This window comes from Sus scrofa, chromosome 16, assembly GCF_054392235.1.
Source record: "Sus scrofa isolate SSC_HxYL_T2T_F1_AM1 chromosome 16, Sscrofa_HxYL_maternal_Yorkshire_Landrace_v2.0, whole genome shotgun sequence".
In the NCBI taxonomy this organism is placed as follows: Eukaryota; Metazoa; Chordata; class Mammalia; order Artiodactyla; family Suidae; genus Sus; species Sus scrofa.
The window spans coordinates 56,388,241-56,412,465 of record NC_139398.1 but is presented as its reverse complement, the minus strand read 5'-3'; the positions used below and the strand labels follow the sequence as shown (position 1 = coordinate 56,412,465).

The window sequence follows — 24,225 nt, the reverse complement described above, 5'->3', positions numbered from 1 at the left end:
GATTTCATACTTTATTGTATGTTTGCTTTTACCAGTGAGCTTTTCCATTTTGTAATTTTCTTGTTTCTAGTTGTGGCCTTTTATTTTTGGCTTAGAGAAGTTCCTTTAACATTTGTTGTAAAAGGTTTGGTGGTGCCAAATTCTTTTTTTCCTTCTTTTTTTTTTTCATTTTATGGCCGCAATTGCAGCATATGAAAGTTTCTGGGCTACGGATCAAATCAGAGCTGCAGCTGCCAGCTTATGTCATAGCCATAACAACGCCAGATCCAAGCTGCGTCTGCAACCCATACCACGGCTCACAGCAATGCCAGATCTCTAACCCATAGAGTGAGGCCAGGAATCAAACCCACATCCTCATAGATAATAATAGTTGGGTTCTTAACCCCCTGACCCACAGTGGGAATTCCTGGTAGTGCTAAATTCTTTCACCTTTTGCTTGTCTGTAAAGCATTTGATTTCTCCATCAAATCTGAAAAAGAGCCTTTCTGGGTAGAGTATTCTTGGATGTATATTTTTCTCTTTCATCACTTTACATACATCATGACACACCCTTCTGACTGCAGAGCTTCTGCTGAAAAATCAGTTGATAGCTTTATGGGAGTTCCCTTGTAAGTTATTTGTTGCTTTTTTCCTTGTTGCTTTTTATATTTTCTCTTTAATTTCCATCATTTTGGTTATAATGTGTTGTGGCATATTACTCTGTGAGTTAATCCTGTATGGGATTCTGTGCTTCCTGGACTGGGGTGACTGTTTCCTTCCCCAGGTCAGGGAAGTTTTCAGCTATTATCTCTTAAAATGTTTTCTCAGGTCCTTTCTCTCTCTCCTTTCCTTATGGAAACTCTATAATGTGAATATTAGCTTCCTTGATGTTGTCCCAGATGCCTCAAATTGTCCTCATTTCTTTCTTTTTTCCTTTCTTTTCTGGTATCATACTCAATGGTGAAAAACTGAAAGCATTTCCTCTAAGGTCAGGAAGAAGACAAGGATGCCCACTTTTGCCACTTTTACTCAACATGGTTTTAGAAGTCCTAGCTATGGCAATCAGAGAAAAAAAAAGAAATAAAGGAATCCAAATTGGAAAAGAAGTAAAACTGTCACTCTCTGAGATGACATGATGCTATAAACAGACAATCCTAAAGATGCTACCAGGAAACTACCAGAGCCCATCAATGAATTCAGTAGCATTCCTAAATACAAAATTGCTATAAATAAATCTGTTGCCATTTATATACACTAACAATGAAATGTCAAAAAGAGAAATTAAGGAAACAATCTCATTTACCACCACATCAAAAAGAATAAAATACCTAGGAACAATCTACCTAAAGAGGCAAAATACCTATACTCCAAAAACTATAAGACAGTGATGAAAGAAACTGAAGACAACATAGATGGTTGGAAGAATCAATATTGATAATCTGACCACAGCACCCAAAGAAATCAACTGATTCAATGCAAACTCTATTAAAGTTGGCATCTTCCATAGAGCTAGAATAAAAAATTTTTCAGTATTTATGGAAATCCTAAAGACTCCAAATAGCCTAAACAATCATGAGAAAAAAGAAGAGAGCTGGAGGAATCACACTCCCAGACTTTAGACTACACTACAAAGGTATAGTAGTCAAAACCAGTATAGTACTGACACAAAACAGAAATATGGATTACTGGAATAGGACAGAAAGCCCAGAAATAAATTCATGCACCTACAGTCAGTCAATTAATATATGACAAAAGAGGCAAGAATATAATATACAATGGAGAAAAGATGGTCTCTTCAATAAGTGGTGCTGGGAAAACTGTACAGCTACATGTATAAGAATGAAAATAGAACACTCTCTAACAACATATACAAAAATAAACTCAAAATGGATTAAAAACCTAAATGTAAGACCATATACTATGAAACTTCTAGAGGAAAACACAGAACACACTTTAACATAAATGGCGGCATTATTTTTTTGGATCCACCTCCCAGAGTATTGAAAATAAAAACAAAAACAACCAAAAGGGACCTAACAAAACTTAAAAGCTTTTTACACAGCAAAGGAAACCATAAACAAATGAAAAATCAGCCTACAGGATGGCAGAAAATATTTCTGAACAGTAAGAGGTACAAGGGATTAATTTCCAAAATACATGAACCAGCTCATGCAGCTCAGTAACAAAAAACAAACAACCTAATTGAAAAATGAGCAGAAGACCTACATAGACATTTCTCCAAAGAAAACACACAGATGACAAACAGAAACATGCCCAACATCATTAATTATTAAAGCAATGCAAATCAAAACTGTAATGAGGTGTCATTAAAATGTCTACAAATAAAAAATGCTGGAGACAGTTATGGAGAAAAGGGAAGCCTCTACACTGTTGATGGGAATATAAATTGGTGAAGCCACGATGGAGAACAGGATGGAGATGCCTCAGAAAACTAAAAATAGAGTTGCCATATGATCCAGCAATCCCACTCCTGGGCATCTATCTAGACAAATCTCTAATTTGAAAAGATATATGCACTCCTATGTTCACTGTAGTGCTATTTATAATAGCCAAGACACTGAAACAACCTAAATGTCCACTGGCAGATGAATGGATAAAGAAGATGTTGGGGGTGGGGGGGCTAGTGTGTGTGTCTGCATATACACACTCACACACAATGGATTATCACTCAGCCATAAAAAAGACCAAAATAATGCTATTTGCAACAACATGGATAGAACTAGAGAGAGATTATTATATTAAGCAAAGTAAGTCAAAGACAAATATCATGTGATGATCATTTACACATGGAATCTATAAAAATGACACAAACTTATTTACACTACAGAGGTAAACTCAGAAACACAGAAAACAAACCAAAGGGGACAGTGAGGGTGGGGTGGGGTAGGGTGACAAGAGATAAATTAGTTGGGATTAGTATATATATACTACTATATATAAAATAAGTAAATAATATATATATACACTACTACATATAAAATAATGAGGACTGTATATCACACAGAAGTATAAACTCCTATAATAATCTATAATGGAAAAGAATCTGAAAAATATATATGTATATCCAACTAACTCACTCTGCTGCAAACTTGAAACAATACAACACTGTAAATTACTTATACTTCGATTAAAAAGAGAAGTACTTTTCCTGATGCATTCAAGTCTGAGGAAATAATTTCCCTTATAATCTCTAAGTTTCTACTTGCCATACCTAAAATCTTTTCATTACCTTTTCCATGGTTTTCTCATCAATTTTACCCTTTTACTCTCACTCCTGTCAAATCTGTTTATTTTATCTGTTTAATTTTCCATGTTAAGAACTTTCATATCTGTACCTTGTCTCTCCAAAATATGTGTATATCTTTACCCAATTTTATACTTGAAAAATGCAGAAAAATAAATACATTAATTTTCACATTTTCTTCTTGATCAAATGTAAGACTTATGGATGGTGCAGTTGGTGAGAACATACCACTTCTGTGAATTCATTACTTCCCAAATCCAGTCTTTCCAGCTGGGTCAGTCTATTCATGGTTCTATGCACAATGAATTAATAAAGAATTAAGTACACAAAAGTATTAATTACATGGAAGCTTTTAAAATTTATAGTGTAAATTATTATGTAATAACAAATAGGCTTTCAAATATTGACAAAATGAAAATAATTTTCTAATAAAAAAGTCATAATTAATTTCTAAATAAAACAAGTTATCAATCATTCTCTACTATGGCTTCTCATCAGGTTATTTCTATCCTTAAGAAGCAAGTGCAGTAAGTTTAAACCCAGAGGCCAGAATACAAGTAACTGATTTTTATTTTTTTCACAGAATAAATTTCCAGACAGTACAAATCAACTAATAATTAGACTGTTCGGCAGCTTCTATTAATTACTACCATTTTATAAGACCAGTCGAGTATTTGAAAAACTTCAAGATAACTAACTGAAAATTGGTATTCAGAATTGCAAGAACAGTAAACATTATTCCTCACGTTTTCAAATTAAATTCAATACAATTCAAAATAAAGTTTTAAATGAATCACAAATTACCATATATAATTTTTTTTAACTTCCAACTTAATACCAACATTTCTCCAACTACAGAAACTTGAAAAATGTACAAGCTGATTTCATAATGAAATAAACTAAGCAGTACTTTTATCTCTCCTTCAATAAAGGTACTTTTTAAACTAAATTAATTGCTAATTAATTCAAATATATATATTTATATAATCTTAAAATTATTTTTAGAAAAACCTATTATTTAATAGGTCTAAGGGCTATCGGCTCCCCAAATAAAGAGCTACATGAATTTTTTAGGATATGACATAAGGATAGCAAAATACAACCATATTAGCAATAGATCAATATGTTAATTGGGAAATTAACATCATTAAAAACCAACAAGCTCCTTAAATTATGACAGAAGAACACAGATTATTTATTTCTGCCTTCTCTTGAAATTAAACAAATTAGAAATAGTAAACAAAACTCAGCTAAATTTCTCTTTAGTAGAATAAAAAAGTAAGAATACCTATCATAACTGCAATGTCATTATGTTACTGACCTAACATTAGAGCAGACTAAGTTTCTCTAACCCTTCCATTTTAAAAATGCCATTCTATCAACACTCCTTTAACTCATCTCCCAACACTATTTTCTTAAAGCTGTTTTTTTAACTTCAATTAGGTGCCTATTCTCAGGTTCTATGAGTTACTATAATTCTACTTCCCTTCCATCTGTCTTTGTCCAGAAAACCTGTTTATCAGATCCAGTTTGCTTTACATAACAAAGCAAAGTTGTATCCAGATTCTTTCTCAAGAAAGATTAGATGCTAACTCCTATGTCCATAATACCATACCAGATGGACATTTGAGAAAGGTAAAGAGGGCTAAGGAGGGGTGAAGACTGAAAGTAGAAAATATAGTCTAATTTTTAAAAATTCAATATTTGTATAATGACAAGACAGCACAGAAAATTCACCTGCAGCAACTAAACACTTTATATCAACAAGGGTAAGTTATAAAAAAAGGGGGAGGTACAAAAAGAAAAGCAGTGCACCCCAAAATTTAATTACAAACAACATTCTTAGAAAGTTATGTTTTAAAATTGATTTAGGAAATGTGAATGACACAGGTAATAAAAAAAAGAGGAAGTATACTTTAAAATTCTAAAAGCATCTCCATTTCAACTTGCTGTAGCTAACACTGGCAACTTCTGTTCTACTCACACACCTCAAAAATCTATCTAAGACAAAAAATTTCATAATAAAAATTTAAAAATTTTTTTTTAAATTTCAAAATTCAAAAAAGATCTAGCTTCCTACTTCAAAGAGAAAGTAAAAACAAATCCCTCAAATTTCCTCCGGTTTATCTCTAAACATCCTTTATATTTAACTCATTTTTAACTTCTCCTGTCTCAGAAGTAAACATATACATTCCTTGTGTTTTTGGTACTGTGCTCTCCAGTATTAAGATGGTATTAAATTTCATTTAACTACATATTCAAAACAGTTTTCCTGCTATTCTAATATTTGATAATAAAAAGGGCCACTCACATAACCTGAATGCGGATGACTTTCCTAACATTTAAAACCATGGCCTCTTTATAGTTTGTAAGGCCTCAGATATTTTAGTTATGTCTTTAAAATAAAGCAATAAAGAATTACATTTGCAAATGCATTGGCAAAGCCCAATTTTAAGTTAAATAAAGAGTTAAAATATAAAGAGTTAAATAATCAAATCACCTATGATATAAAAGACACCATATTAACTGTAGGCTTAGGTATTTCAGTAAACAATCTACACCTTGGTTATTCACATCTCTCAGCAATTAAGTTCTGAGCTAAGGAGTCGTCAATGCCAGTATCAAATCAGTGAAAATTTAAAACTTTTTGAATTTTAAAAAGGATCATTCCCATTTTAATTTATGCTCACAACCATTACTATAAATTCCATTCATCCCAATTTTGGGGGAATCAAAACTATATACAATTTTTGCCTTCACAGACAAAGATTCATGGTGGGAGGATGTTGGGATCAATTACCTGTACACGTGTAAACATGCTGATCAGGTAAGAAAAGAGTGAGATGTATTTTAAAAATTAGACTAATGTGGTAAATGTCGTAAGAGATATAAGTAAGATGCCAGAGAAGTAGAGTTAAAAACAAAAAAACTAACTCCTGGAGAAATGGAGGTGCTTCAAGGAATAGGTGACAATTAGCTCTTGATAAACAGGAACCTGAGAGGTTTGCTGTAAGGGTCAGATATTTTAGGCTTTGCATACAGTCTCTGTCACAACTACTTGACCCTACTGCTGCAGAGCAAAAGTAGCCATAGCCAGTATGTAAATAAATGAATGTGGTCCCAATGAAACTATTTACAAAAAATAGGCAGTGATTTAACCAGTCTGTAGTTCGTCACTGCCTCACCCATAAAAACACAGCAATGATTCCAGGTGTTTTAAGTCATTTATTCAATAAATGGACGCAGACTACAACGGGATTTTGAGTCTGTAGATCTGTTTTAGTTTTATCTTATTTGTTTTTGGATGGCCATCTCCTCTTGATGTAAGTTTGCCAGTAGGGGGCCCTCCATCCCATGTCTAATTTACAACAGACTAATATAGGACAAGTTCCTAGAACCAGTTATCTGACTTCACATGAAGACCTATGGATTTCTCTAATGAGTACTGTGTAACAGCTCTAGTATAGAAACTGGGATCTTTATTTGGGATTCGGGTGGGCTTTACATACTCATTATTTGGACTTCTGTCACACAAGACTGAGTTCCAGAGAGCTATGAAATCACATATTAAATATCCAGAAATGTACATATTTTTATATTGAACATCACTAATTAAAATACAATGACAACAATATAAATCTTTTAAAATAACTTGCCATCATGTTTTAGATATTAAAAAGTTACAATTTCTCTAAGGATTTAAGAATTTAAAATTCTAAACTAAATTTTAGAAAAGACAGCACCTTTACTTACTTGGGCAACATTTTCAACTGGTTTTCTCTAAGTTCTAATATCTGGAGTTTAGTTAATCTGCAAAACAAAAAATAAAATAAATCAAGCATCCATGACAAAGACGAAGAATTTAACAAATCAATACCATCCTCCAAAGTTTTAAAGCAACTAATATTTATTATGTAATTACAATGTGCAGAAAACTGTGTTAAAAATTACACAGAAATACAAAGGAAGACTATTTCTTCTACTCAAAAGTAACTGGAGGGGATATAAACACTTCTAGACATACTGAAAGCAGAAAACTGTCTCTAAATACCAATCCTAGTGAACTTCATGCATTTCTGTGAAAATGTCTTCCCAAATTATTTGTCATTAATAGATTAAATAACAATAATTCAAGTCTAGAGTTTAGCTAAGAGAAAAATAAAGAAACACAAAAGTATACAGAAAAGAAAAAACCTCTGGCACTTCAGTGATGCACAATCTAATAAAATTAGAAGATAAATGAGCAGATGAAGTGATCCACAGGTGCTCAGTAATGCTAGAATAGCAATCATATTACAATATATAAATGTATGAAGTCAGCAGGTTGTATACCTTAAACTTACAAACTATTATGCAACAAATATATTTCAAATTAAAATTAAAAAGTGATCCAAGTACAAAAAAGAAATCTGGCAAGTACATGAAATATATATATGTATATAGAGACATATACATATATGTATAAAGCATGATATATCTGGTTCCCACAGGACAATCACTGAGTGTCAACAATGCCCAGAATTCTTTCTTTACTGAAATATAATTGACATTCAGTATTATAGTTTCAGGTGTGGAACATAATGATTTGATACTTGTATATACACAACTAACCCTTGAAAACATGGGTTTGAACTGTGCAAATCCACTTACAAACAGACTTTTTTTCATGATAGCACTGAACAATCAGCAGTTGTTGAATCTACAGATTTGGAAAATTAGATATTAAGGAACTACAGGTATGGAGGGCCAACTGTAAGTTATGTTGGCCCTCCATATCTGTAGTTTTTAAACCGTGATTAAAAGTTTTTTGGAATTTCATCGTGCAGTGGAAACAAATCCGACTAGGAACCATGAGGTTGTAGGTTCAATCCCAGGCCTTGCTTAGTGGGTTAAGGATCTGGCACTGCTGTGAGCTGTGGTGTGTGTAGGTCGAAGACAAGGCTCGGATCTGGCGTTGCTGTGGCGTAGGCCAGCAAATGTAGCTCCAATTAGACCCCTAGCCTGGGAACTTCCATATGCCGTGGATGTGGCCTTAAAAAAAGGTTTTTTAATTTCAGTTTTAAAATCTGTAGATTTTCAACTGTACAAAGGATTAGCACTCCTAACGCCAGCATTATTCCAGAGTCAAAAATATTGTGAAATGATCACCACAAAAGGTCTAGTTAAACATCTACCACCATACAGAGTTACTAGAAAAATTTTCTCTTGAGATAAGAACTTTTAATATCTACTCTCTTAGAAATTTTCAATTATACAACGCAGTATGAGTAACTACAGTCACTGTGTAGTACATTACATCCCCATGATTTATTTATTTTATAACTGGAAGTCTTTACCTTTTGATCACTTTTGAGCATGTAACTACCCCACCCCCTACCACCAACCTTTTTTAAATTTCTTTTTATGGCAGCACCTGTGGCAAACAAAATTCCCAGGCCAGAGTTTGAACTGGAGCTGCAGCTACAGCCTACACCACAGCCACAGCAACATCAGATCTGAGCTGCATCTGTGATCTATGCCACAACCTGCAGCAATGACAAAGCCTTAACCCAAGAGAAAGGCCAGGGATTGAACCCACATTCTCACAGAAACAAGGTGGGACTCTTAACCTGCTGAGCCACAAGAGGAACTCCTGGCAACCACCAATCTTTTCTCTGTATTTATTAGCTTGGGATTTTGGTGTTTAAGATTTCCTATATAAGTGAGATCATATGGTATTTGTGTTTAAGACAAAAAGATGACAATAATAACATGTACTTGCATAGCACGTTCTCTAGTAATTACTTTAAATAAAACAGTAATTTGATACTTGCTGTTCATTTATTGATTCAGCTTTTCATTAGAAAAATTATTCAGGGACTATAATACGATGGGAAGCTAAGTTTGGCGGGGGGGAGCAATAGCGTGGATACCAGAAATACATTTTTCTCTTCCCCAGAACTTTGCTTTCAGTGAAGACAGAAAAATCTATAATTAGATCATTTTCAAATACGATAAATGCTAAGAAAAAGCATTCCATCTCAAATATACAAAAATTATCCCCACTTAAACTCCCTATTTTTACATACTTTAACAACTAATTCAAGTCAAATTACTTTTTCCTTTAAATTTTCACTGCTTATTGTTTACTTGAGAAGATAAATTCAAAGTGAAAATAAGTTCTGGAGAAACTATAAAAACTAAGAAAACTACATTATTTGCAAATAATGACAAAAGAGCCTATGAAAGTATAATTTAATAGTATTACTAAAGCAACTTATAGTTTTGTAAACTTTACAAAAGCTGAGAAGTTTTTAGGAGAAACCATAATTTACCTGCCAAAATTAGCTGGCAAGAACTCAAGGAAAGCATCATTCAGATATAACTGGGTTAGGTTTAACAGCTGAGAAAATCCATCAGGAAGCCTATATAAAATATACCAGAATTTAAATTAATTCATATACAGAATTTATTTCTTATTAAAATCGATTTAAGAGACTATCCAACTAACACATGTTCTTAACAGACGATTACCTCGTTACCTTTATGAGTAATCCTCAAATTGAGATTTGCCTTTTATAGTAACTTACCTATTTCAACATTTACACCTCCATATTTTTATAAAAAGGAAGTGAGGCAATATTTGCCTCAATAAGATAAAATCTGCACAAAACAGTCAACTGCAAATGGGCCACAACAAACAGAAATGTATTTAGAACATAACTATGACTTCAACATGCACTCTTGAAATTTGCCTTATCTAATATCAATCCAAAGGACCAGATAAGGAATTCTAAACTTTGACAATATTTTTTGACAATATTTTTTATTGTTAAGAGGCTGTCTGCTGCATTGTAGGATGTTTATCAGCAACCTTGGCCTCTAACTCACTAGAAGCCAATTACAGTACTGCCCACCACCTAAGGTTAAGAAAACCAAAAATACCTCCAGAATTTATTAAGTAATAGTTAAGGCCAAAATTGTCCCTATTTGAGAGCCCCTGGTTTAGATAATTTTCAGTTTCAATATTAGGCCACTAAACAATCAAATAAAGATTGTAAAATTTTATAGTGACCAAATGAGATTATTAAAAGCTGAATGACATTTTAAGGTCATATAAGAACCTATTAACTAGCTTTACTTTTGTTCAGTCTGGCATTCAAAAGAAATTACAGATCTAAAACTTGATGCTAGAGAACTATTTTCACATGGAGGTAAAACATCTTCTTTACATGTTTGTCCAGGATGGTAACAAGAACAAAACTGGTAGTAAGACACATCAGTCTTTGATTCATCTTCTCTCTCCCCACTATGTCACAGCTCTTCCATCTTTCTACAACAAGTCATGTGACTCTGGAAAAACTCTTCAAATACACTATTGTAATATGTGAAAACTGGTTTCAACTTTCTACTTAGCTTTACTAAGCTATGCTTCACACCATATATCTTTTGCTTCTGCAAGACTTATCAGCTTTGGTGTTAGGAGAGCATCCTGTTTATAGCCATTACCACCACAAAGGAATATATATGACCTCTGGCATATGGTACAACCAATCACATGGCTTTTCCTTTTTGTACTGTCCCCCTCCCCCCTTTTTTTTTTGTCTGAAGTTCCCAGGCCGGTGATGGAACTCCCACCACAAAGTGACTAATAACAGGTCCTTAATTCACTAAGCCACCAGGGAACTCCTATTTTTCCCTTTTAGACCTTTATGTTTCCTTTATTACCTTCAAAAGTCTGAGTGTGACACACACTGGATTTGTAGGTGAAGACATTCTTATATTGTGCAACTAATATTGAGCTAGGAGACCTACATTCTATTCTCGTTTCTGACAATGAAACTTGGAGAAAGACACTTGCATGATCTGTTGGATGTCAAATTTACCTTTGTAATACATGGGGTTAGAAAGAGTAATTAAAAGGCTCATTTATAATCTAGAATTAAAATTTTGTATATATTTAAGACTGATATTAATTATTCTTTAAAATGTAGACAGTAAGATTCTACTATTTCATAGCTGCTTTACTCACAAACATAACTTATAATTCAAGAGAGCACTTACTTGGAAATAGGATTTACACTGGCCTCCACAACTGTCAAAACTTTACAATTTTTTATATTTTCTGGAAACTCCTGTATTCCTAGAAAGTGAACAAATAATGATCAAGTGAAAAGAATCTATTACAAAGGACAATATTATGATTTACAGATTCAAAATTTACCGAGCAGCAAACTTAGTAAACTGACAAACCAACACAACCAAACAGAAACCTCTGCAACAATTTCTTTCTTCTTTTTTTGCCTCTTACAAATGCTCATTATCTTGATGAGTTTTACCTTCCTTCCCTTTTCTTAGTTTTTCTGAAAACCAGTGCCTTCTCAATGTGGTGTTAAGGACACAAAATACAGAACATTTAGTATTCTTTCTGTTTTTCTCACATAATAAGAGGCATTACTTTTTAAATGCTGGGCTCCAGATTGAGCTGGCCTCTAATTCACATAAGATAACAAAGATGAAAGCAAAGCTGAAGACAGAAGAGGTAGAAAATCTGTGTCATATACGCCAGTGGATATGTCTGAGGCAATTGTACACCAACACTTTTATAAAATACAATACAAATGTGGGAGTTCCCATCATGGTGCAGTGGTTAACGAATCGAACTAGGAACTATGTGGTTGCAGTTCGATCCCTGCCCTTGCTCAGTGGGTTAACAATCCGGCGTTGCCGTGAGCTGTGGTGTAGGTCACAGACGTGATTCGGATCCCACACTGCTGTGGCTCTGGCGTAGGCTGGCAGCTACAGCTCCGATTAGACCCCTAGCCTGGGAACCTCCATGTGCCGTGCGAGCGGCCCAAGAAATGGCAAAAAGACAAAAAAAAAACAACAACAACAATACAAATGTGACAAGTCAAATTATGGTAAAAATTTCTAAGCACTTAATCTTCTCTCAATTATCTCAGCAAAAACACAGTAACAATAATTTGTGAATTAGCAAAAATCCATAGATTTTATTTTTATTTTATTTTATTTTGGACAGGAACTCTCCATAGATCAACTTTAAGTAGTACTACTGTAATCTAGATTGAAGAATGCAAATTAATAACTTCAAAAAATATTCCTAAAGTTCTGTAGTGTAAGACCGCCGCTAACACAAAGTGACTATTCAAGAAGGTTGACACCAGAGCATCATTTAAGGCTCTTTCAACTGCATCACTGTATGATTCTAAATAAAGTTTACCACAGTACCAAGTATAGAATTTCAGATGATAAAAAATGGATGATACAAAATCATCAACTGGTATAGATCAATGTAATAACCAATCAGTCAAAACTCATCAATGGATGCTAAAATTACTAGGTAAAAGAATAAAGAGAAACAGCATATTAATACAGTCTCAAAATTTCCCCCTCAAAGATATAATTACTAATTATAAGAGGGGGAAAAAAGTGAAGAAATCTCACAGGCACCGCTTGAACTGTTTCAAAGTTAGCATTAGGAGTTAACAGCATCATCATGGGGCAACTAATCAAAGATGCACTGAGAAGGGGTGCAACATCTACTGCCACATTCCTGCCCAAAAACACGCAACCTGAATTTAGTCATAAGCAAACATCAAACAAATCCAAATTAAGGGAAATCTTATACAAATGTTAAGTAATCTTCAAAACTGTCCAGGTCATAAACATAAAGGCTGGATACTATAAAAAACATAAGGCCGGATACTATAAAAAAAAAAAGAGGAAAATATAGGCAGAATACTCTTTAATATAAATCACAGCAATGTTTTTTTCAGATCCACTTCCCAGAGGAATGAAAATAAAAACAAAAACAAAAATAAACAAGTGGGGAGTTCCCATAGTGGCTCAGTGGAAATGAATCTGACCAGTATCCATGAGGACACAGGTCTGACCCCTGGCCTCACTCAGTGGGTTAAGGATCCAGCATTGCTGTGAGCTGTGGTGTAGGTTGCAGAGGTGGCTCGGATCTGCATTGCTATGGCTGAGCTGTAGGCTAGCAGCTACTGCTCCGATTCGACCCCTAGCCTTGGAACCTCCATATGCTGCAGGTGCAGCCCTAAAAAGCAAAAAATAAATAAAAATTAAAAAATAAAACAAACAAATGGGACCTAATCAAACTTAAAAGCTTTTGCATAACAAAGGAACCCATAAAAAAAGGCGGGGGAGAGAATTCCAGGAACTCTATATGACTGGGAGTGGCCAAAAAATCAAAAACTATCCAGGTCAAAAAAGACAAGACAAAGGAAAACAAAGGACTACCCAAGTAAGAGAAGACTTAAAGAGACCTGGAGACCTGACTGTGGTGAATATTCAAACCTACCACACACATGTAAACTGGGAAAAATCTGAGTAAGAGTGAGGATTCTATAAATGTCAATACTGGAGTTCCCATCATGGTTCAGCAGTAAAGAATTCAACTAGTATCCGAGTGAGGATGTGGGTTCAATCTCTGGCCTCACTCAGCGGGTCAAGGATCCAGCACTGCCTGAGCTCAGATCCCACGTTGCTGTGGCTGTGGCATAGGCTGGAAGCTGCAGCTCTGTTTCGACCCCTAGCCTTGGAACTTTCATATGCTGCCTGTGCTGTGCTAAAAAGACAAAAAAAAAAAATTCAAATATCAAACCAGCCTTGAATGCCCAGAATAGGTCCCACTTGGTTGTGGTGAATAATTCTTATCATATACTTAAAAAAAAAAAAATTCCATGTAGAGGGCAGAAGGAGGACATTCTATGCTGTCCTCATTAGAGACCCACTTCATTTTAATACTTATGTTTCTCATTTCACTGGCTTTTATTAAAGTCTGTAATGTATCTTGAAACAGTCTACATAAATATTATTCCAAACTATAATATTTTTAGTATATGACAAAGTCTATCTAAGGAGAAACCAAAGATTATAGCATGTTCTACTGTTCTAAAATTTTATATGGGAAAAGATAATTTTAAGAGTTCTATGTATGTTCCTAGGGACCAAACCCGCACCACAGCAGTGATCCTGGATACTGCAGTGACAATGCCAAATCCCTAACATACCACAAAGGAACTTCCTACAACTTTAATATTTAATGGAAAGCAATGCCTGTATCATTTTCTACAAATACAAACATTTACTTTATATTTTTCAAATGTTACAGTAATTTATTTCATAGCATGTGGTTTATAAAGATTAACCAGTGCCTGCAAAATCAGTAATTCTAAATCATCTTCAGTTACAGATACATGGTAGTAATTTTTTCCTAAGCAAGTAGTTTTAAAGTACTCATTAGTTTCCTGCTTTTACAAATTGCTAGCAATGTATGTACTGTGATTTCAATTCTTCCTCTTATATACGCTCAAGTTCCAAACATCTCCAATTACCTCTCCTTAACTCCAAATAGGACAAAAACATAAGTTTCATTCTATTGGTTTTCTTTCTTCCTCAGGACTGTTCCTACTCATTATCTTTTGTACCTTTCCCTCCTTCCTCCAGAACTCTTAATGCTGGGTTGCCCCACGGCTTGTTCTTTAGGCCTCTTTCACACTCATGTCCTCGATTAATGTATCTAATTTCAGGCTTTATACATCATCTATACGCTGGCAACGCCCCAAAAAGTATTGCTAGCACATTTCTCTTTTGACTGAGCTCCAAACCCCTACGAGTATATGGATATTTTATCTTAAATGTAACATGAGCAAATATTAGCTCCTGATTTTTTCTATTAAATACTGTGACTCCCACAGATGTCCCCACCTCAGCTGGCAGCAACTCTATCCTTCCCTTGCATAAACCAGTACCTCTGAGATCATCCTTACCTCTTATCTCACACCCCACATCCAAACCCATCATGAAATCTGTTGACTCAACCTTCAACTATATCTAGAGTCTATACTAGCTCTATTACTTTCGAACCTTGCTGTCTTAGCTACCATAGCCTTCTGTTTCTCATACATGCCCTGGACACTCACATCTTACAAACTTCACACTGGCTATTTCTTCTTCCTGGTACATTCTTACCTTAGCTATCTATATAGCTAACTTCCTCACTTCCTTAAGTCCTTGCTCAAGTCACTTTTCTCAATGAGGCCTACCCTCAATGCTTATGTTAGCTTATTTCCAATGAAGGCTCTTTTTGTCCTCATACATAAAGTATGCAGAACCTCAATTTTATCATGAGTTACTTCTTAATTCTCTAACAATTTAAACTATCTGTTCCTTTTTCATTCTCACTTGACTTCAATAGTGTTCCTTCTTCGTCATATACTTTTTATAAGAATTTGACTCAGTTTCTTAAGTGAAGATATTATAATACAAGGCTATCCTCCTCATATTAATCTATTTCTTTCAAAAGAGTTCTCCCTTTACTGCAGAGAAAGAGAAAATATCTCCTGACATTTAGGAACTAGCCTGGTACTATTAGTTAATCTTTGTCTTACCATGAGCAAGCTGCATTCAAAGGGAGCCTTGGAGTCCTGTTAAACTACACAATTTTACAGAATATCAATATGAGATGAAGCCATTCTTTAACCATGACAGATCAAGACAAAAGCAAATTTGTAATCATGTCTTAACAAAGATAAAAATATGAACACTGTCTAAGCCACCTCTTCTCCTAATGAGTAACTATTGCTTCTTTACTGATTACAGCTTTAGCCTCACTCTAATCTGCCATCCCTATAGATAAGATTTAAGACTCTCAGTCACAGAACTACCCTTCTTGACAGCATTCCATCCATAGCAAACCCTCATATTCTTAAACCCTCTTCCAATCACCAAACACATGCCTAAATCTTATAATAAGTCTTTTAACACCCTGAGACTCCCTTTAGATTCCCAAGGCTCAACCACAGGTGATTGTGGTGGTCTCTGCATGGAGAGCACCAATACTCTAATGCCTAACTGTACAGTGTAAGTTAATAGTAGTTCCTTACCATTCTGCATTTAAATGCTAACCATTTCTATAAATAGTATAAAATATACTGAGTTCCAGCTAAAACAGTCTAAACCAGAAATTGCCAACTCAAATAATTACATTTGCTAGGGGATAATACATGTAGGGTCTGGACCAGGTATAGTACAATGAGTGGTAAGTCATATGGTGAAGCACTGTGACTGAGCACCTCACTAACTCGATGTTAGTTTACTACACTAACAACACACCTAGCAGTGGACCAGTGATTACCACCCTAAATTTTTAAAGTTCCATGTCAGTTTAACACATGGTTTTTCTTCTTTCATTATTTTAAATAAGGTGATTTATTAAAACAGCTCAACTTAACATTTTAACTATTAAGCAAATCAGCAATTTTAGAAAATTTAAATAACAGAGAAAAATACAGTGATTTCCCCAGTAATCTGCAATTTCCCTTGTAATCGATTTAACTTCTTTGAATGTAAAGTGAACAGCCTTTTCCAGCATTTTGTCCCCAGTCACGAGATTTTTTTCAGGTTCAATGAACTGCTTTCTGTTTGATCACAAACTTTCAACCCATTTTTTCTGAGCCTTTTAATTCAATTAAAAAGAAAGACCTTAACTAACCTCTCTGGCATTCCCATATCAAACAGAAAGATCTGAGCTCCTCTTTCTGGTTTCTTTGCCTTGTCGTTCCTAGTTCTTTATTCAGTGTGCTCATATGGGAAAATTTACAACTTAGAGAGTATTCATTTCTTTATCTCTCCTCTCCATTAGCTTTCCCTATCAACCCTTTTGGCAAACTGTTGTAATTATCAATTAAAATAAGACAGGCCATTTGAACACAAAGATGATCATTTCTCTAACACTGGCTACTATTTGCAATGGCTTGGGATAGCAGTTTGGTGAGCTTTTCATTTCTCCGAAAATCTAACAATAAACTTAAATGTCAGACATGAAAGAGAAGAGTAAATCAAGACTTATAAATTAACACTCTAGGGTTTTGTTTTGTTTTTTTTTTTTTTTTTTTGGCTGTGATGTGTAAGTTTCCAGGCCAGGGATCGAACCCAAGCCATGGCAGCAACCATGCCAAATCCTTAACCTGCTTCACTCACAAGAGAACTCCAACATTCTAGTTTTATCATAGAATATAAGTGATTTAAAAAAATGATAGGCCTTACAAAATAAAGACAAAATTAGTACCTTAAATTTATATACCTTCTGTACATAGACCAGTCTAAAATGTGGTTAGCAGCCTCAACAGGCAGGAAGGGAAGTAGTAATATTTCCTTATGTATAGTCTAATTGAAAATTAGATTAATTCCCCAATATAAGAATAGAGCAAATAAAGAGAGAAGCAATGTTTAGAGTACAATTCTTATTCCTAAATAAATGTTTTAATCACTAAAAAAAAAGTTTTAATCATTAAAAAAATGAAAAACATTGAAAGAACTATGTGAAAGATTAGAAACTATTAAAATCTGAAAGTAAAAATCCTAAAACAAGTGCTTTTAAATAAATACAGCTTGCTAAAACTCCAATAAAATATGCCACAATGTTTCCTGCCTCCAAAAAGGCATATAGAAAATAAATATGAAAATAACATATTAAGATTAAATTAGGTTTAACTGATAACACCTGAAGAGGTAAAAACACTAGAGCTTGCATATAAAATTAAAGCATTTTATGCAAGATTTAACATGATTAGATGTTGAAATAGAAAAAAAGTTTAGGGCATCTGGTGGCAGGGTCTGGGAAAGGGGTGGTAGGTGTCATGTTGGGTGGTGAAGTTGGCAAGAAGAAGCCCCTGAAGCAGCCTAAAAAAAAAGGCCAAGGAGATGGGCAAGGAAGATAAAGCATTCAAGCAGAAATAGAAGGAGGAGCAGAAGAAACTCCAGGAGGTAAAAGCAAAGGCCAGGGGTAAGGCCCCGTGGCCACAGGTAGAATTAGGAAATCTGCAAAAAGTAAACTGTTCGTTGTGCCTGAGGCAATGATGATTCCATTCCTATTTAAACATCTAGATTCCCTGCTATAACATCTTTTGCCACCTATAGCTATAATGAAGTGCTGTCTTGGAACCTACCATACATTTAAGAATGAAAAAAAAAGAAAGGGTAACTTCAATTTTCTCACTCAAAATATAGGGTGAAATTCTCATTCACCTCAAACACAGTGATGATCTTAATGGCAAATTAAATTTTAATAGTTCTCAAATCTGATAGAAATTGTTTTCATTTAGTCTGCTAGCCTTTCTTGTAAGCAAATTGTCACTTAATCAAATATGTAACTGACAAAATTCAAATTTCTCATAACCAACCACATCGGTACATATACAGATCATATTCTTTTTTTCAATAATGCAGACTTATAAAAGCATACACTTTAGGGTTAAGTACTAAAATGTCAAAAAAATTAATTATCAAAATAATCGCAACTTTCTAAAAGTAAAATGGGTTAATTATATCCGTTGTAATGATGAATATTAGATTAGGAATTAGGAGTACTAGAATTTTTATCAGTCAAGATAACAGCTCTGACTATCATAGTTTGTCTCTCCTTACTAGCTTTGTTCATCATCAATGAAATGCAGTTGTATTTAGACATCAGTTTAAGACTAAAAGGAGAAAAAAAACAAAAAACAAGTAAAAGGCAAGGGGCTAATTGTGCCATTTAAAAAGTTGATGAGGAGTTCCCATTGTGGCACAGCAGGTTAAGAACCTGACATAGTGCCCATGCAGATGTAGATTTGATCCCTGGCCTCGCTCAGTGGGTTAAGGATCCAGCATTGCCACAAGCTGCAAAAATTAATTTTTTTCTTTTTATGGCCACACCTGCAACATACGGAAGTTCCTAGGCTAGGGGTCAAATCGGAGTGCAGCTGCCAGCCTACGCCACAGCCACAGCAATGCCAGAACCTACACCACAGCGCACAGAAACACTGGATCCTTAACCCACTGAGTGAGGCCAGGGATCAAACCTACAGCCTCATAAATACTAGTCAGGTTCATTACCACTGAGCCACAACGGGAACTCCAAGAAAAACATTAAAAAATTAAAAAAACTATATATACATATAATAGATATGATCACATAGAGAGGGAAAGAACAGATACATCAACTTAATTTTTAGTGAAAATAAATTATAAGGTTTCATTAGCAACAAGAACTAATGCCGGAGTTCCCGTCGTGGCGCAGTGGTTAACGAATCCGACTAGGAACCATGAGGTTGCGGGTTCGGTCCCTGCCCTTGCTCAGGGGGTTAAGGGTCCGGCGTTGCCTTGAGCTGTGGTGTAGGTTGCAGACGCGGCTCGGATCCCGCGTTGCTGTGGCTCTGGCGTAGGCTGGCAGTTACAGCTCCGATTGGACCCCTAGCCTGGGAACTGCCATATGCCGCGGGAGCGGCCCAAAGAAATAGCAAAAAGACAAAAAAAAAAAAAAATAATAACTAATGCCATTCTTTTCCAGGGCAGGATACTTAAGTGCTTATCATAGATCTTTTGGTCACACAGAAATTTTTATCTCCAACTCCTTAAAACACTCACAAGTTGATAAAATTGTATAAAACAGGCTTTCAATATAAGTAACAAGGAATTGCTTAAACTAGAATTAAAAAAAAGAAATGCTACAGTCCAGCAGGCTGTCATAACTCAAAACACATATTCTGCAAGAAAATGCATGAAAGCCTAAGATAATAATTTAATGATGCTTCAAGGGCATAACAGTACCATTCTCAATTTAGAGTACTAAATCTATGGTTAGTGCATTTTCAGGAGGATATACGTAAGAATGTTCATTATTGAGTCAAGTAATAGCTTCACACCATGAAGACTAGTAATATGGTTTGCTAGCTTTTCCCAGGTGTATATAATTTTATCAGTAATACCCAGATTATTTCAGAGCTCTTTCTTTACACCTTAACATCTCTCATTTTAAAAGACCAAAAAAGTAGAAAAGATATGCCTGTGGAGTGGAAGGCAGTCTAGTCTAATGGCAAACAATTCCGAAGTTCTATAACGCTACTTAACTGTCAGCATGTGGAGAGCTACAATGGTAATGGATCAAATTCATTTACTCTGGAATTTATTAAGCAATACTTGCCACTCTATTAAGCACCAGGAATGGAAACAAATTTCAAACTGCCCTTAAAGAGAAGTTTCAAGCTGAGGAAATTTATTTAACATTAAAATAAAATAGTAAGAAAACTCACACAAAATAAAAATCAACTGACCTGAACTCTACAAAAATGAAAATGTCACAAAAAGATAGGAAAATTGTTCCTAATTTTAAAAAATCAGAGACACAAGTGGATGTTGTGTGTGATCTTTAACTCGAAGGTAGGGGCTGGGTGGGCAAATAGCTAAAAAGGGCATTTTAGGCAACAGGGAAAATGTCAAATTTCTTGAGAGTGATAATGACTTTGTGGGTATGTTTTAAGGATTTGTTTGTTCTCGGGAAATGCTTATTCCAATATTATTCCAATATACTGTAATGTGCTTGTTCTAAAATTTTCAAGTGTCTACTTCTCTCTTCCTCCAAGGTAAGAACTTAATATTTTGGAATATATAGTCCATAGTCTTCAACATTTATCACACTAAACAAACTAGGCCAAGACTATATAGCCCAGGAGAGTAGTGACCATGTCCTTTTACGTCTCATCATTCATTGTAATCCAAGAACCTAATAAGGTATTTGGCACAGACCAGTCTCTCGATAAACATTTGCTGATGTTCATTTATGTTGCACAACTTTTTAAAAAAAACTTTAACACTACCCTGTACACATTTCTTGTTCATACTGTTAGAGCTATAATACATTCCACTCTTAGGTATGTATCAAATTGTGTAATCAACAACAAACATTCAAGTTGTTACTAGCCTCTCATCATTATCAAGGGGGCAATGAATACATATAAATACATAAATTTAAGGACATATAAAATGTACATGCATGTATCCATAGCATTTTAAATAAATGGTCATTTAAAATTGTTTATACTTATTCTCCACCTTGCCTTAAGCTCTCATAGATCATATATATATATGAAAATCTATTTGATAATATATTACAATCTGATTTTTAATTTTATCTTTTTATTTGCTAAAACACAACAGAAATTTTAATAATATAACATGTTCCCAAGTACAAAAAGTAAAGGGGAAAAAAATCTTACCATTCTTGCTGACATCCAATTCCCTGAGATTAATGAGATTTGCAATAGATGCTGGTAATGTTGTTAAATCATTATCTGGCAAACTCAGTTTGTGTAGAGACTGACAGTTAAAAAGTTGCTATTGAAAAAAAAAATGGAAAAGGATTTTGATTATTCCTTAAGTTTCCTTAAATATTTCATTTATTAATCTTTATGCAAACAAATATTATTAATGTCATTAAAACTGAATGAGTTATACCTACACAAATACCAGGAAAGACCTCTTACTGTTTTATGCTATTACGGATCTGAACACAACTCAGACTGATTTAGAGCCTCCTACTTCTGCCCTAGGCAAATTGCACTTCGTGAAAATAAGTATATGGCATATTTTGTTAGGATTATAAAAAATAAGTGGCTGTTAAATATGGTAAACTTTGGAGTTTATATTTCAAGCACTCTTATCCCAAAATAATAGTTGATACAAATTAAGTTCTTTTTTTGTTTTTTTTGTTTGTTTGTTTTTTAGGGCCTCACTTGCAGCATACGGAAGTTCTCAGGTTGAATTAGAGCAACAGCTGCCGGTCTAGACCATGGCCTCAACTATGCCAGATCTGAGCTGCATCAGCCACCTACACCACAGCTCATGGCAATGCTGGATCAAGGACAGGGATCAAACCTGCATCCTCATGGATCCTAGTCAGGTTCGTTAACCACTGAGCCATGAAGGGAACTCCCTAAATTAAATTCTAATATGTACAATTGATTTAAAATGACTTAAAATATAAAATCCTGATTTGGAAGGACAAAATAAATAAGGAAGGAAGTATACTGTTATGCTAAAATCACAATAATGAAATGTGACTTAAATATATTTAATCAAAAGCAGTAAATAAACAGACTACTTCTAAGCTCCATACCAAAAAAAAAAAAAAAAAACTATACAGAGCACAGAGGATTTTTAGGGCAATGAAAATACTCTGTATAACTTTATAATGGTGAATATACATCATTATACATTTGTGCAAAACCAGAGAATGCACAATCAAGAGCAAACCATAACATAAATTGCGGACTTTGGGTGATTATGATTTTTCAACACAGGTTAATCAGTTTTAACTACTCTGGTGGTTTAACCACTCTGGTGGGGATGGGAGTGATAATGGTAGAAGCCATGCATGTGTGGGTACAAGGTACATTTCTGGGAAATATCTATACCTTTCTCTTAATTTTGCTGTCTATCTAAAACTATTCTCAAAAGTAAAGTCTTTAAAAAAAAAAAACTGTTGTCAAAATGGCACTGAATAAAATCTATATAAGAAAAGCACTCATTATGTAATAAAAACACTCCCTACAAATAAAAGTCCAGGACCAGATTGGCTTCACAGGCGAATTCTACCAAATGTACAAAGAGGAATTTATACCCATCCTTCTTAAACTTTTCCAAAAGGTTGAGGAAGAAGGAACACTCCCAAAGACATTTTATGACACCCCCATCACCCTAATACCAAAACGAAAGATATCACCAAAAAACAAAACTATAGGCCAACATCTTTGATGAATATAGATGCAAAAATTCTCAACAAAATTTTAGCCAAGCAAATCCAGCAACATATAAAAAAGATCATACACCACAACCAAGTGGGATTCATCCCAGGTTCACAAGGATGGTTCAACATATGCAAATCAATCAACGTCATACACCACATTAACAATAGAAAAGTCAAAAAGCACATGATCATCTCAATACACGCAGAAAAAGCATTTGACAAAGTCGAACATCCATTCGTGATCAAAACTCTTACCAAAGTGGTAACATAATAAAAGTCACTTATGACAAACCCACAGCAAATTTAATACTTAACATAATAGAAGCCATTTATGACAAACCCACAGCAAATATAATACTCAATGGAGAAAAGCTGAAAGCCTTCCCGCTAAAATCTTGAGCAAGACAAGGATGCCCACTCTCACCACTTTTATTCAACATAGTATCGGAAGTCCTGGCCACAGAAATCACTCAAACAAAAGAAATAAAAGGTATCCAAATTGGAAGAGAAGAGGTAAAATAGTCACTCTATGCAGATGACATGATACTATACACAGAAAACCCTAAGGACGCCACACAAAAACTACTCGAAATGATCAACAAATTCAGCAATGTAGCAGGATATAAGAATAACACTGAGAAATCAGTCGCATTTCTGTATACTAACAATGAATATTAGAAAAGGAGGAATTCCCATTGTGGCACAGCAGAAATGAATCCAACTAGGAACCATGAGGTTGTGGATTCAATCCCTGGCCTCACTCAGTGGGTTAAGGATCTGGCATTGCCGTGAGCTGTGGTGTAGTCACAGATGCGGCTCGGATCTGGCATTGCTGTGGCTCTGGCATAGGCCGGCAGCTGCAGCTCCTGTTGGACCCCTAGCCTGGGAACTTCCATGTGCCATGGGTGCGGCCCTAAAGAGATAAAAAAAAAAAGAGAGAGAGAAATATTAGAAAAGGAATACAAAAATTCAGTACCTTTTAAAATTGCACCCCCCAAAAAATCAAATACCTGGGAATAAACCTGGCCAAGGAGGTGAAAGACTTATATGCTGAGAACTATAAAACATTAATCAAAGAAATTAGATACAAAGAAATGGAAAGATACTCCATGCTCCTGGGTTGGAAAAATTAATATTGTAAAAATGGCCATACTACTCAAAGCAATCTACAGATTCAATGCAATCCCTATCAAATTACCCATGACATTTTTCATAGAACTAGAACAAACAATCCAAAAATTTATATGGAACCACAAAAGACCCAGAATTGCCAAAGAAATCCTGAGGAACAAAAACCAAGCAGGAGGCATAACTCTCCCAGACTTCAGGCAATATTATTACAAAGCCACAGGAATCAAGAGAGTGTGGTACTGGTACCAAAACAGACATACAG

The 24,225-nt window shown here is 34.7% G+C and overlaps 1 protein-coding gene and 1 pseudogene across 30 annotated transcripts in view; one reads left to right on the top strand and one right to left on the bottom strand.

Moving 5' to 3' along the window:
* The window catches only part of ERBIN (erbb2 interacting protein), a 183,553-nt gene that overhangs the window by 56,713 nt on the left and 102,615 nt on the right, over positions 1–24,225 (bottom strand). For all 30 annotated transcript variants that reach the window (XM_085002372.1, XM_085002379.1, XM_085002374.1 and 27 more), the window contains 5 exons: positions 21,304–21,421; positions 11,288–11,366; positions 9,559–9,648; positions 6,998–7,054; positions 3,473–3,536 (listed from right to left, as the gene is read on the bottom strand). In XM_085002372.1, the coding sequence (XP_084858498.1) occupies positions 3,473–3,536; positions 6,998–7,054; positions 9,559–9,648; positions 11,288–11,366; positions 21,304–21,421 (408 nt within the window). The remainder of the gene's footprint in view (positions 1–3,472; positions 3,537–6,997; positions 7,055–9,558; positions 9,649–11,287; positions 11,367–21,303; positions 21,422–24,225) is intronic.
* LOC146395589 (translation machinery-associated protein 7 pseudogene) lies at positions 17,908–18,168 on the top strand (annotated as a pseudogene).